Below are 15,192 nucleotides of genomic sequence, written 5' to 3'. Positions count from 1 at the left end.
AGCAGAGCATCCACAGCAGAAAACTGACAATTTTACTGGTGTAAACATGGGGATACTAGCCTCAAAGATTCCCTTTTGCTGTTACCAATAACCTTAAAGGAGTTATGCAGTATGAAAAAAAAATATCCTGTGGATAGGGGTTAAGTGTCAGATCGCGGGGGTCCTACCACTGGGCCACAATGCCCGGCTCTCCTCATGAATGAAGCCGCGTTGACCACCGAACGAAGCACTGGCCAACACGCCCATTCCATGTATCCTTATGGGAGAGCCGGGTATACAGCTTCGTGAGGCGGTCAACACACTGCATTCATGCAGAGATCCGGGGCGCAGGGCAAGAAATATTTGGGGGGGGGTCTAAGGAAGGGAAGTGGTTAAAAGAATATCCCCGGTGGTTTAGTGTGTTGACAATATCACCTGAAAAAATGGGTCAATAGTGGTGGTCCGGGATAGATAAAGATTTAATGTAAACATACAACCCTGGTGATCTAGGGTAGTTAAAGGATTGATGTCAGCTTCTCTGGGGGTCCAGGTCAGTGTTTTCCAACCAGGGTGCCTCCAGCCTATAACTCTCAGCATGCCCGGACAGCCTGCTAATTCTCCCCTTGTACTACGCCGTTCTTATACATCATGGTGGAACAGGGAGAGGAATTCTCCCAAAAGAATAGGTGTCTTTAGTGGGGCTCTCCTCTGGAGGGTAGGCATCTGGATTGGGGCAATTAAACCGACCAAAACGGATTTAAAAAATAAAAAATATTTATTTAGGAGCATGCAGGTGAAACAACTCGTTTCAAAGGGCGGGACCCCCTCTTCATCAGGCTGACAAAAGCCTGACGAAGAGGGGGTCCCGTCCTTCAAAACACGTTGTTTCACCTGCATGCTCCTAAATAAATATTTTTTATTTTTTAAGTCTGTTTTGGTCGGTTTAATTGCCCCAATCCAGATGCCTACCCTGCAGAGGAGAGCCCCACTAAAGACACCTATTTTTTTGGGAGAACTCCTCTCCCTGGATCCACCATTTCCCAAGACCGTCCTCTGCCAGCTGAGAACGGGACCCTTGCCGGCTGCACTCCTCCTATACACCACAGTCAGTGGTATCAAGTCTTCCATGGTGTTGTGCTCAAATTACCACACCATCAGGTGAGCAAACCTCTTTCCATACTTTTTCATTGCACTTTAAAAGGATAATTGCGCTCAGATGCGCATCGGTTCTTTTCTTTCATAACTATTGTTCTTATACATCAGTATTTCCCTACCAAAGTGCCTCAAGCTGTTGCAAAACTACAACTCCCAGCATGCCCAGACAGCCAAAAGAGGCTGTCCTGGCATGCTGGGAGTTGAAGTTTTGCAACAGCTGGAGGCACCTCATTGGGAAACACCGCACTAACGTGTTGACAATATCAATTCCAAATTTCCTGTTGGTCCAGGGCAGTTGAAGTAGTTGTCCAGGATTAGAAAAACGGCACCACACCTGTCTACAGGTCGTATAGGGTATTGCAGCTTTACTCCATTCACTTGAATTATGCCGAGCTGCACTACACTACATAACCTGCAGACAAGAGTGGCGCTGTTTTTCTTTTTCTTTCTCAGAATAATACTCTTACCATCATCCTCCCACGATGATCTACTTTAGCCGCGTTGCCCAGGTCATCTTCTTTCTGCCTTCCATGGAGCCATCAGACAAGTGTTTCCCAACCATGGTGCCTCCAACTGTAGCAAAACTATAACTCCCAGCATGCCCGGACACCCAACAGCAGCGCTCATAAAGTCAGATGACACACAACATATTGCCCACAATTACCTTTATTAGTATAAAAACTAAATCTCACCAAAGTCTTAACAAACAAACATTCTCGATACGACGATTTTAGTCTTGTCTAGTGCAAACAATAGTCGGGATCCTACTGTGAGGGTCGCCTAAGGTCAGCAACAATAGGACGGTGGCCTTACAGCAGGAATAGAACTATAAGTCCCATAATGCCAGCTCTTATTTATACTCAAAAGATGCTTATGCAAGGATGATGGGTAATGCTTTGATTTAAAGAGACATCGGCCACAACTGTCCCCACTAAATGCCCCCGCTCCAGTGCTATCCAGGCAGCTAGATAAAGTAAGTCCTAACCCAGTGTTTCTTAAAGGGGTTATCCAGGAATACAAAAACAGAGCTTATTTCTTTTAAAAAAAAATGCTCCCTGTCTGTCTCCAGGTTGGATGTGGTTCTGCCGCTCAGTTCCATTGAAGTAAAAGGGAGCCAAGTTGTAATACCACACCCAACCTGGAGACAGACGGGGAGCATTTAAAAAAAATAAAATAAAATAGAAAATGTATGTCCGATTTTCTATTTCTGGATAACTCCTTTAACCAGTAAGCCTCCAGCTCTTGTTTGCCGCTGCGTATTTGAAAGGGGACGGGCTCTTCTCGGCTGTCTGCAGCAGATTTTACGCTGCAAAAAATCCGCCGCAGACCCTACTGATTTCAATGGGACTTGCAGCGGATTTTACGCAGCAGAAAATCTGCTGCGGACAGCCGAGAAGAATATGCAGCAGGAAATCTGCCCGTATGAACGTACCCTTATACACTAAAGAAAGATGTATTGCATCCACACACACACTTCCAAATGACTTGCCCCCCTGCTGCTGATTTATTTTCAAATCATGAATAATACTGACAGAACGTCGCCCCATTATATAGGAAAGGGGAAGAAAATAGTAAGCGCAGAGTATGAGAGTTAAAGGGGTTATCCAGGAAAAAAATTTTTTTTTATAATAATAAATATATATCTCTCTCTCTCATCTCTCTCTCATCTCTATCTCTCATCTCTCAACTGGCTCCAGAAAGTTAAACAGATTTGTAAATTTACTTCTATTAAAAAAGCTTAATCCTTTCAGTACTTATGAGCTGATGAAGTTGAGTTGTTCATTTCTGTCTAAGTGCTCTCTGATGACACCTGTCTCGGGAACTGTCCAAAGTAGAAGCAAATCCCCATGGCAAACCTCTTCTACTCTGTGCAGTTCCCGAGACAAGCAGAGATGTCAGCAGAGAGCACTGTTGCCAGACAGAAAAGAACAACTCAACTTCAGCAGCTGATCATTATTGGAAGGATTAAGATTTTTTTAATAGAAGTAATTTACAAATCTGTTTAACTTTCTGGAGCCATTTGATTTATGAAAAAAAAAGTTTTTTCCTGGAATACCCCTTTAAGGCCAGTGTTTCCCAATCTGGGTTCCTCTAGCTGTTGCAAAACTACAACTCCCAGCATTCCCGGACAGCCTTTGGCTGTCCGGGCATGCTGGGAGTTCTAGTTCTGCAACAGCTGGAGGATCCCAGATTGGGAAACACTGGTCTAGTTTAACCCTTTAAGGACTCAGCGTTTTTCAGTTTTTGCATTTTCGTTTTTTCCTCCTCACCTTTTAAAAATCATAACCCTTTACAATTTTCCACCTAAAAATCCATACTATGGCTTATTTTTTGCGCCACCATTTTTACTTTGCAGCGACAGCTGCCGGGATGCTTTCGGTTTCACTTCAGACGCGGAAGTCAACTTTGATCGCCGCGTCTGAAGGGTTAATACCGGGCATCACCGCGATCGGTGACGTCCGGTATTAGCCACGGGTCCCGGCCTGTGACGGCCGCCGGGACTGACCAGATATGAAGCGGGAGCCGGTGCAGGACGTAAATATTAGGAGTTAAGGAATTAATAGAATGTCATTGGACAAAATCCTTTGAAAATTTATATATATATATATGTGAATTTACTTAATCTCATTAGTGCTTTGGTAGCATCTCGAGTAGTTAAAGGGATCATGGTTGTGCTTTAGCTTTAAAGGGATACTCCGCCACTAAACATCTTCTCCTTTGGATAGGCAATAAGATGTCTGATCGCGGTTGTCCGCGATCTCCCGCGTGGCCCCCCCAGTCATCGGGTGCACGGAGAGAACTCTGCTCCATGCCGGAGGACTGGCGACCACAGCTGTCACGCCCCCTCCATTCATGTGTATGGGAGGAGGTGTGACGCTATGTACTAGCTGCCACGCCTCTCCCTCCCATAGACATTAATGGAGGGGGCTTGGCATGACAACCTATGGGACCCGAACCCTATGGGATGAGATGTCTAGGGGCGGAGTACCCCTTTAAGGCTGAGTCTCATGCATACAGTAAAGGCCAGTTGACACTGAGAATTTCTGGCCAAAATTTCCGGATGGAATCAGCAGCCTGACATTGCTGTCTTCGAGATTCTGCTGCTGAATTTCCACCCAATTTTTTTTAAATGAACATGTACATGAACAGGTCAACGGGGACGGTGCATGTCCGCACAGTCATGGTGCCAGTGGTGCCGCCTGCTGCACTTAGATGCTCTGCCTGGTATTTTTCTGAGCACACAGTGTGAACTCACCCTTAAAGAACAACTGCAGCCATAACAACGGAATAAGTGTTTGATCGCGGGGGGTCCGACCACTGGGACCCCCCGCGATCTCCCAAACAGGCCCCAAAATACCGCTGTGTTAAAGCGGCTAATGCGCGTAACGTCGACCTCACCAAGGTCAACGGCACATCCCCTCCACATACAGCTCTGTGGGAGAGACGGGGAGGCACAAACACTGCTTCCCCGCCTCTCCCATAGAACTAGATGGAGGAGACGTGTTTGCTGTGGCGTCATGCTGCGGCCGGCACACCTCCTGCACGGCAGAGCTGGGGCCCAATGCAGGAGATCGCAGGGTTCCCAGCGGTCGGACCCCCAGACCCCCCCCGGCGATCAAACACTTATCCCCTACAAGTTGTTATGGCTGCATATCTAATTTAAGCTAGTGGTACTGGGGTGACCACTGGCCTGGGAATAGGGTGGAGTAATAGGTTTATGTATTTACTAAAGATGAACATGATTTTGCATTCTGCAGGATTCATTGGTCTCTACAGTGGAAGAAACTGTGCACCCGGCGCAAAGAAACCAGAATATTCAAGGCCTATGGTGAGAAAAGTAGATTAAAAGAAAAAAAGGGGGTAAAACCCACTGGAGCTGTGAGCTGCAGCGAGAGGAGTTAGTATGAGGGTCTGATCACTGGGTCTTCATGTTACATTCATCGAGGTAAAGACCTGAAGATCTATAGATTTGGTAGAAGTGATGATCGGAGAGGAGCGGACGGCTCTAATTCTTCTTGGCTCTCTTCAGGAAACGGGCACGAAAACCTTTGTTCATGTTCATGGTCATCTTCGTAGAGATGAAGGAAGGGAGCAGAGACCCGGTCACCCAGCCCTGAGGGGGAGAAACAGAGGATCCTATGACAAACAACATCCTGGAGCACTGGGCATGACTATAGCAGGGTAAGAAAATGGGTAAGTGGCTCTATGCTAACTCTATGTCCAAACTACAACGTGGAAACATGTAAAAGCAGATGGCGGCTGTAAGTAAAAAGATAAAATTAATTTCCTCCCAGCCAAGGTATTGCAGACGATGTAAATGAACGGACACATGACAACCCCTACCGGGCCACGACATGGCAGGAGTTACATGAATACATTCTAAAAGCTCGAACAAGCTTGAAACAAAAGAATCCTATTGTCTCATCCTAAACTCCACATCCAAAGTAGAAGGACCCTGGTGTACACTGCGTAGCCGCCAAGACCCAATGTGCAGCTACCATGGTGTATTCTAGTGACCCTATGTATAGCTGCCATGGTGTAGATTACTGACCCAATGTGCGGCTGCCATGGTGTAGATTGCTGACCCAATGTATGGCTGCCATGGTGTAGATTACTGACCCAATGTGCGGCTGCCATGGTGTAGATTGCTGACCCAATGTGCGGCTGCCATGGTGTAGATTGCTGACCCAATGTGCGGCTGCCATGGTGTAGATTACTGACCCAATGTGCGGCTGCCATGGTGTAGATTGCTGACCCAGTGTGTGGCTGCCATGGTGTAGATTACTGACCCAATGTGCGGCTGCCATGGTGTAGATTGCTGACCCAGTGTGTGGCTGCCATGGTGTAGATTGCTGACCCAATGTGTGGCTGCCATGGTGTAGATTACTGACCCAATGTGTGGCTGCCATGGTGTAGATTGCTGACCAAATGTGTGGCTGCCTTGGTGTAGATTGCTGACCCAATGTGCGGCTGCCATGGTGTAGATTGCTGACCCAATGTGTGGCTGCCTTGGTGTAGATTGCTGACCCAATGTGCGGCTGCCATGGTGTAGATTGCTGACCCAATGTATGGCTGCCATGGTGTATTCTAGTGACCTGATGTGTGGCTGCCATGGTTTATTTATTTTTAAATTATTTATTTCTAACTTTTTGATAGACCTAATAAAAGAAAAACAACAACACTCCAAAGAGCTCCACAAGAGCACTGTGACATACATCAGGAAATATGTAAAAAGCAGCAAATCACTATCAGTTCAATTGGGAGTTTCGGGAGTAGACAGCCCAACAACAACTGGCACACACCCCACACAACCACCACTCGGAGAGGAAGAACCATGCAGAATTACAGGGCACAACCCACTCCCCCAATAGCAACCATGGCATCCAGACCCTTTCAAACTTTTTGGGGCATTAATGACTAATATATACGGTTCTATACAACGGGATAAATCTATTTACTAAGGTAAACCAACGGGACATAGGAGGAGGGGAAGTATATTTCCAGGCCATAACCACCACCATACGGGCACAGAATAGCCGAAAACATATGAGGAGGCGCCTATGGGAGCCTGACTCTAGACCATTAAACCCAACCAACAAACTACAGGGGAAAGGACAAAGGGAAACCCTAAATGATCCGCCAAGAACTGCAATACAGCTCTCCAAAAATGAACCACGCAAGGGAAGATCCATACAGCATGCAAAACGGATTCTCAAACAACCCGACAACAAACGCAAACATCCGAGGGAGAAACACCAATATGAAGGAGTTTAACAGAGTATATGCCAAGGATTATTATTATGTATAGTGTACTTCTATTCTTTGATACCAGAACTGGAGAATCATCTTGTTTATATATACCTGTATATTAACACATGTGCATTACATAGGGGGCTCCTAAAAACATGATGTTTGGCTGCCATGGCGTAGACCAGTGTTTCCCAACCAGGGTGCTTGCAGGCATTCTGGGAGTTGTAGTTTTGGAACATCTGGAGGCACCCTGGTTGGGAAACACTGGCGTAGACTATTGACTAGACTTGTAGCCGCCATGGTGTATTCTAATGACTTGATGCGTGGCCGCCATGGTGTATTCTAATGACTTCTTGCGTGGCCGCTATGGTGTGTTCGAATTACTTCATGTGTGGCTGTCGGGAGTCGTGTATACGTCAGGGTGCATGGGGTTTTAGTGGGACACAAGTCACATAATTTCCAACCATAGCTGCTATTGTTTACACCTGTCTGGTTTTCACTGTATTTCTGGGTTTGACCATTAGTAGTTTTTGTTTTTCTTTACTGCTTCTGTTTGGGTGCAGTTTATTAGTTACGCCAGTGCCTTGAGTTGTGTATCTTTACACATTTATTCACACTCACTGTATCATTTTCTCGTGTGTATCATTATTTTACTTATTGTGTACGGATATTTAATATGCTAATGCAGTGTCTCCCAGGGTGTACCTAGGCATAGACAGCCGTCGGTGTTTATTCTTTCATCTTTGCTGTACCTGTGATCCCTGAGGGTAACTAGTTATGTCTCTTGTTGCAGTGTTGCTCTTAGGAACTTTTTAGATGTCATGTCCTTATGTGTAGTTGCACAATAAACTGATATTTTTTATACCATTATTTGGTGTAATTGGGTGTTCATCTTTTTGGTATCTTCTTTTTTCTTTGTTTCTATTCTAGTGACTTATGTGGGGTCGCCATGGTGAAGACTGCTGACCAGACGTGGGGTCGCCATGGTGTAGACTGCTGATCAGACGTGGGGTCGCCATGGTGTAGACTGCTGATCAGACGTGGGGTCGCCATGGTGTAGACTGCTGATCAGACGTGGGGTCGCCATGGTGTAGACTGCTGATCAGACGTGGGGTCGCCATGGTGTAGACTGCTGATCAGACGTGGGGTCGCCATGGTGTAGACTGCTGATCAGACGTGGGGTCGCCATGGTGTAGATTGCTGATCAGACGTGGGGTCGCCATGGTGTAGACTGCTGATCAGACGTGGGGTCGCCATGGTGTAGACTGCTGATCAGACGTGGGGTCGCCATGGTGTAGACTGCTGATCAGACATGGGGTCGCCATGGTGTAGATTGCTGATCAGACGTGGGGTCGCCATGGTGTAGACTGCTGATCAGACGTGGGGTCGCCATGGTGTAGACTGCTGATCAGACGTGGGGTCGCCATGGTGTAGACTGCTGATCAGACGTGGGGTCGCCATGGTGTAGATTGCTGATCAGACGTGGGGTCGCCATGGTGTAGACTGCTGATCAGACGTGGGGTCGCCATGGTGTAGACTGCTGATCAGACGTGGGGTCGCCATGGTGTAGACTGCTGATCAGACATGGGGTCGCCATGGTGTAGATTGCTGATCAGACGTGGGGTCGCCATGGTGTAGACTGCTGATCAGACGTGGGGTCGCCATGGTGTAGACTGCTGATCAGACGTGGGGTCGCCATGGTGTAGACTGCTGATCAGACGTGGGGTCGCCATGGTGTAGACTGCTGATCAGACGTGGGGTCGCCATGGTGTAGATTGCTGACCCAATGTGTGGCTGCCATGGTGTGTTCTAGTAACATTTTTATACATCTGTGACTGTTTATTAACAGATGTGCATTACATATAATGCTCCTACTGATCAGTACAATGAAGATATCTGCGACATTAGGGTATGCGTTCACAAGCAGCAGATTTTTTTGGTCTTACTCACCTCAATGGGGCTTGCAGAAATCCATGTGCCTGGTGGCAAATCATTTCCATTCAGAATAGAAATGATTGTTCAGTTGCACAAATTTCTGCAACAAATCTGCCACATATAAACAAAGCCTTCGAGCGGATCTGTCAGTATAATCTACTACAAGACACTGAGATGTACAAAGTTTCCAGTTAAAGGTCGTGAAATCCGATTCTCCTGAATAAGAACACTAGAAAACGAACCTGCGAGGGTAGCTAACAAAATTGTCTTACCATGATGGCGTGGGGGAGGCAGCCATTAGTCTGGGTCTGTAAGCCAACAGTATTCAGGGCTGACCTCACATAGGTTTCTGGGCTGGGCTTATCCCATGTCGGTTTGCGGATTTTGCTCATCTTGGTGGCAACATAGAATGGGAGGACACTCTGCGGACAGAAACAATGCACTGGAAGGTCAAAAAGGGGATCCTGGGTTACTTCACTACACTGTACAGAAGTTCCCCAACCGGTGGCTCTCCAGCTGTTGCAAGACTACAGCTTCCAGCATGCCCTGACGGCAGTCAGGGCATGCTGGAAGTTGTAGTCTTGCAACAGCTGTAGAGACACAGGTTAGGGAACACTGCTGCACAACATGCACCTATTCAACATGAACGTCTAATACAAATCACTGAGAAAAGAGGATACAATGGAAACCCATGAGCAACCAAATTTCTTTTAGTACAACCCTAAAATAATAAATTATATCTATACATAAAGAAAAAATAATAATCAATAAATATAAATAAAAAATTATTACATAATATATCAATAAATATTAAAAAATATATATGACACACACACACACATATATAAAAAAAATTATATATATTATAATATATCAATATATAAAAAAATGTGTATCTATAAAAATATTTATTTATATTTATATTATCTCAATATATATATATATATATATATATATATATATATATATATATATATATATATCTCTCAATAAATGTAAAATATCAATAAATAAGTTAAATGGCCCAGATTTACTAACATTATGAGGTTTTAATAATCCCTACATATTAGGCTTTTTGCTTTCATGTTCAGATTTACTAGCAGTCTACTTGTTTGTTAGTGTATTTGGTTGGTTTTTGATGTGCGCCATAAGGCGTTCGGCTGTTGCAGCATTACGGGACAAATTGAACCGAACTGCGCACATGACATCTTTAACTAGTCATGACTTTTCATTTACTACGATCCGCTTTGTTGGTTTCGTAAATATGGGCCATTTTGCACTGATAACATAGAAATAGTTATCAAAGTGGCCAGCTGCAGTTACATGCTGTGGCCACTAGATGCCAGCACAAGTCTAAGAAGGATAAGCAGTTCCCTTGTGCGAAGCCCATGACCTCCGTATACAGCTCTTCTCTATGTAGAGGTTATATGTGTAGGGTTCAATTGACCGATATCAGTCCCCTAAGTCCACATGGTTATTACTGCATTACTCTTATGTTCTTGCATACATGGTTATGCAAAAGTCAGTACAGCAGAATCTCCCAATAGCGGACACTCACGGAGAATTTAAAAAAAAGTGTCCGCTATTGAGAGATGTCCCTCAAAATTCTTCCTAAATGACGGAATACTGTGTCTTTTAATCTCCCCGTATCATTTCACCCCCTTTATACCCTGTGCCATCTTATTCCCCTGTGCATTGTGCCAAATTACCCCCCCCCTGTGCCACATCATTTCCCCTTGACCCCCCCCATATGCCATTTCATTTCCCTCTGTGTAAATTCATCACCCCCTCTATATGAATTGGCACAGGGGGATAAAGGGGGAAGAAATGGCACAGAGGGTGATGAATTAGCACATCAAGAGGGATCAATGTGGAACGGGGGGGGGGGGGATGATTTGGCACAGGGGAAATAAATTGGCATGGTGGGGGGGGGGGGGGGGGTAATGATGTGGTTGGTGGATGTACAGAAGGCAGGAGACCACTGTAAACATTGGTCTCCTGTTTCGGTGCTGGGGCTTCTGCAGGGGGGTGCAGCGGGCGCCTGGCCCCCTTAACGGGTATTGGCTGTGCCCCCTAATGGCGGCCCTGTGTACAAGGTAGAGCTGGCACATAAGCCTGGTTGTCCCCTAATGGGTGTGTTTTGTCCCCTACTGGGTGTGTCCGCATCCACTATTGGGAATGTCCCCTATTTGGAGGCTGCAAATACATTAAGTCTTATGGGACTCTGCCGGGGAATTAAAAACTGTCCGCAATTGGAAGGTGTCCCCTATTGGGAGATTTTACTGTAATATAATCCCTGCCTGTACATCACCCATGGTGCAGCAGACACAAGCACATCTATATAGGTATTCCTTTTTACCTTCAATCTGAATTTTTTTTTGCAGATTTTCATCCGAAATAGACCTATGGCCTGTGTCAGATGAAGAACAGGTCCTGGTATAACCCATAACCCTAACCCTACAAAAAAGAATTAGCTCCTGGGTACAAAATCCAGGAGTCTATGGGGAAATCCCTATATGTGGGCACTGATCCATCTATGCCCGCTGTTGCATAATCACAACTCCCATGGGCTGTCAGGGCATGATGGGAGTTGTAGTTGTGCAACAGGTTGGGGAGGGGGGGGGGGGTAACGCTTATCTATGGATAATGATCTAAGTATATAATTTTTTTCCGGCAGAGATAAGCGTCACGGAGAGGCCCGTCAGCCGCTGATCTCAACCTATTCCGTTGAAACTAGTGCAGAATAAGGCCATGTTCACAAACAAAACCCAGCCATTTCTTTTTGTTTACAGACTTTTTTTAGCCGATTGTGGAATTTTTTTATTTTTTATTTATTTATTATTTTTTTGCAGCAGTTTCTTTTTCTTTTCTAAGCAATCCTAATAAAATACAACCTGCTTTTTTTTTTACAGTGTGTGAACATTGTCAAATTTATCTCCGAGCTGAATTCCTTCTCGAATTTTGCCAAAGATGTAATTTTATATATTTTTTTCCATTTATTTATTTATTTTTAAATAAAATAAATAAAAAACCCACACAGACCAATGAGAAGCCTCGGAGACAAGGACGTCACACACACACACTTCTGTGCTTAAGAACGTGATCTCCTTGTTGCCAAGACATCCGCTGTTGCCATGGAGACCACACAATAACAAGGATCCTCGGCAGCGACGCACTTCACTCACCTGCACGGTGACGCCCTTACTCTTGTACTCTGCGTGCAGACCCCGCGAGAAGAAATCCACAAAAGCCTGGAAATAAAAGAAATAAAATAATAAAAAAAATTGTCAGAGATGGCAGGGATCTCTCCTGTGATGATAATTTAAAGAAAAAGAACAACAAGTTCCAGGAAGCGCAAGACTATTCACATATAAAGGGGGGGGGAATCCCTTCCCTAATCTATAGAGCACAGTTTCCCAACCAGCGTGCCTCCAGCTGTTGCAAAACTACAACACCCAGCATGCCCGGACAGCCAAAGGCTGTCCGGGCATGCTGGGAGTTGTAGTTTTACAACAGCTGGAGGCACACTGATTGGGAAACACTGCTATAGCAAGAAGTCCAAGCCCCAAACATCTATGTGCGTGAATTATCCCTGTAACACAATACAGTGAAAGACAATGTCAGAATTTAGGTTTATTTTTATAAAGGGGAAGCCCAGTGTTGCGGATTTTCCTGTGGATTTTTGTTGGAGTTCAAAGAGTTATCATTTGCGTGCAAATTTGCTCAAGATTTTTCATTTTTATTTTTTTGCACTTTTTTATTCCCCACTGGGTTTTCTGTATCACTGCACGTGCAACATAATAAATTGCATGGATTTTAAAAAGGATGCGCGGCGGACATGGCATGCAAAAAATGAATCTCCTGCGTCATCTAGAGAGTGGAGTATACTTGCGCAATTTGTAAAATTCGATTTTGCATAGATGATAAATGCAATAAATCTACGCCAGCCCCCCTTTTGAGTGGAAAATTACAAAAATGACGACGTGAGCACAAACTGCTAAATAAATATACACATTATTTATATATATATATATATATATATATATATATATATATATATATATATATATATATATATATATATATATATATACACACACACACATATATATATACACACATACACACACACACACACATATATATATATACATATACACACATACAATTAAATAAAATTGAATATATTTTTATTTATTCATTCAATTTTACTTAAAAATATAATATATTATATTTAAATAAAAATTGAATAAAAAGAAAAAATATACACACATTATATATATATATATATATATATATATATATATATATATATATATATATATATACACACACACACACACACACACACACACACACACATACACACACACACTCCTTATATACTCGAGTGTAAGCTGAGTTTTTCGTGCTGAAAACGCCCCCCCTCGGCTTATACGCGAGTGAACAAAAACAAACTAAAAAAAAGCTTCTGGCATAGCTGTGAGGGGATGGGCCGGGCCATCCATCTTCGGCCATCTATGCTGCAGGGACCGTCCGGTGGGGAGGGTTAGTCGTTCTGGGCCGTCCATCTTCACCGGGAGGCCCTCTTCTCTGCTCCGGGCCGGCCACGGATTAGGGATGATGCATTGATGCCACCGTGCAAGGACGTTCATGCGCAGGGATGCCCCGGACGTCTGCTGCGCACGGACGTTCCTGCGCGTCGTCGTCAATGCATCGTCACTAGTCCGTGGCCGGCCCGGAGCAGAGAAGAGGGCCTCCCGGTGAAGATGGACGGCCCGGACCAGCTCACCCTTCCTTCCCACCGAGAAAGCAACAACTGGGGAGGTGAGTAGAAAACAAAAGGGGGTCTGAATGATGACGAGATTGACAGGCGGTGATGATGACCGGGGGGGGGGGGGGGGGGGGGAGGTGTTGATGACGGGGGTGGGGTGTTAATGACGGGGGTCTGGATGACAGGAGGGGGATGATGTATTTCCCACCCTAGGCTTATAGTCGAGTCAATAACTTTTCCTAGGTTTTTGGGGTGAAATTAGGGGCCTCGGCTTATATTCGGAACTCGAGTATATACGGTGTATATTATACATACATACTTAATTAAAATAAAATAAATAAAGTAAATAAATCAATAATGCAGAAATAAAATCATACATAAGACCTCTTTCACTCTGCTGTTGGTCTTCACTACATTGAGCTCTGTCGGCAATTACATTTATCACAATTTTTTTTTCTCCGGTAAACTACTGGATACCCGACGGATCTAATTCAAGTAAATAGGGTCGTGCTCCGATCCATTTCAGGTCCATTTTGTCAAGGGGGAAAAAAAGAAAAAAAGAAATGGACCCTAAACGGGGCGGATGCAAATGGCAATGTGAACTTAGCCTAAGGCGCACGGGCCTTCCAAGCTGGAAAATTTGCCCAAAAATCAAGTAAACACATTGATAAATGCCCCTTCTAAGTTATCACCTTACTGCAGGGTAGGCGATAGGTGTCTGATCATAGGGGGTCCGACCGCTGATCATAAGAATATGGTTCCTTTGTCCCCCAGGTGACTGCAGTGGCAGTGGGCATTGCTCCATTCACTTGAGTGCTGCAGCAATCCTTAGCAGTCCCATAGTGTAGTGAGTGTAGTGAGGGTGTAGGCTCGACTGCTGCTCCTTTCACCCAGGGAACAATCGACCTCCATTCTTGTCATAGGTGTCAGCAGTCAGATGCTTATCACCTATCCGGGGATAGAGATGATGTTATAATGTTGGAACAACCCCTTTATTATAAAGCTTGGAATTAGGGTGCGTTCACACGGCCGTCCATCCACGTTTTTTTTTATCCCCGTTTCGGTTTGGATCTTACAGGCTGTAAACGGAATAAAAACGGTTTTCATTCCGCAGACGGAATTTCTGCAGCAATGTGCCTGAATCTGGCGCACAGAACAGGTCGGGTTTACAATAGTAAATCAGGGCCAATATGCTCAAAATAAAACAGACTCGAACAGTACAATTGTTTGCGTGGTGTTAGTTACATTGTGTATCCTATTGTCTTACAATTGTGATACTTCGGATAACAATCAGACCACAATCCAGGTAATTTCAGCTATATAATAGATCATCATACATCTTTCCTGTATACATGTTGTGGTTCCTATATACCTTAGTAGCAGAATACACAGTAAGAAGCGGGACAGGGTACATGCCGCTAGCAGAGGAGATATTCAGGATGACACCCTTGGATCTGAAACACACAAAATATTATACAATAACTTGATTGTAATATATATATATATATTAGGATTTTCACTGAGCTACATGATATTCGTAAAGTTATAGAGGCATTACCATCTCAGCCTATCCATAGGATAGGGTAGTGTTTTCCAAA

At 44.5% G+C, this 15,192-nt stretch overlaps 1 protein-coding gene across 1 annotated transcript in view; it reads right to left on the bottom strand.

Moving 5' to 3' along the window:
* Positions 1-1,782: 1,782 nt before the first annotated feature.
* Positions 1,783-15,192, bottom strand: part of HSD17B12 (hydroxysteroid 17-beta dehydrogenase 12) — a gene marked incomplete in the record, with an annotated part of 86,662 nt that continues 73,252 nt past the window's right edge. The window contains 4 exon segments of the mRNA XM_056527743.1: positions 1,783-5,248; positions 9,093-9,242; positions 12,006-12,071; positions 14,967-15,048. Coding sequence (XP_056383718.1) covers positions 5,141-5,248; positions 9,093-9,242; positions 12,006-12,071; positions 14,967-15,048 — 406 coding nt within the window.

The sequence above is a fragment of the Hyla sarda genome, chromosome 6, assembly GCF_029499605.1.
Source record: "Hyla sarda isolate aHylSar1 chromosome 6, aHylSar1.hap1, whole genome shotgun sequence".
NCBI classification, from domain to species: domain Eukaryota; kingdom Metazoa; phylum Chordata; class Amphibia; order Anura; family Hylidae; genus Hyla; species Hyla sarda.
Note: the sequence above shows the minus strand (reverse complement) of the source record. Positions and strands in the feature narration are given on the sequence as shown.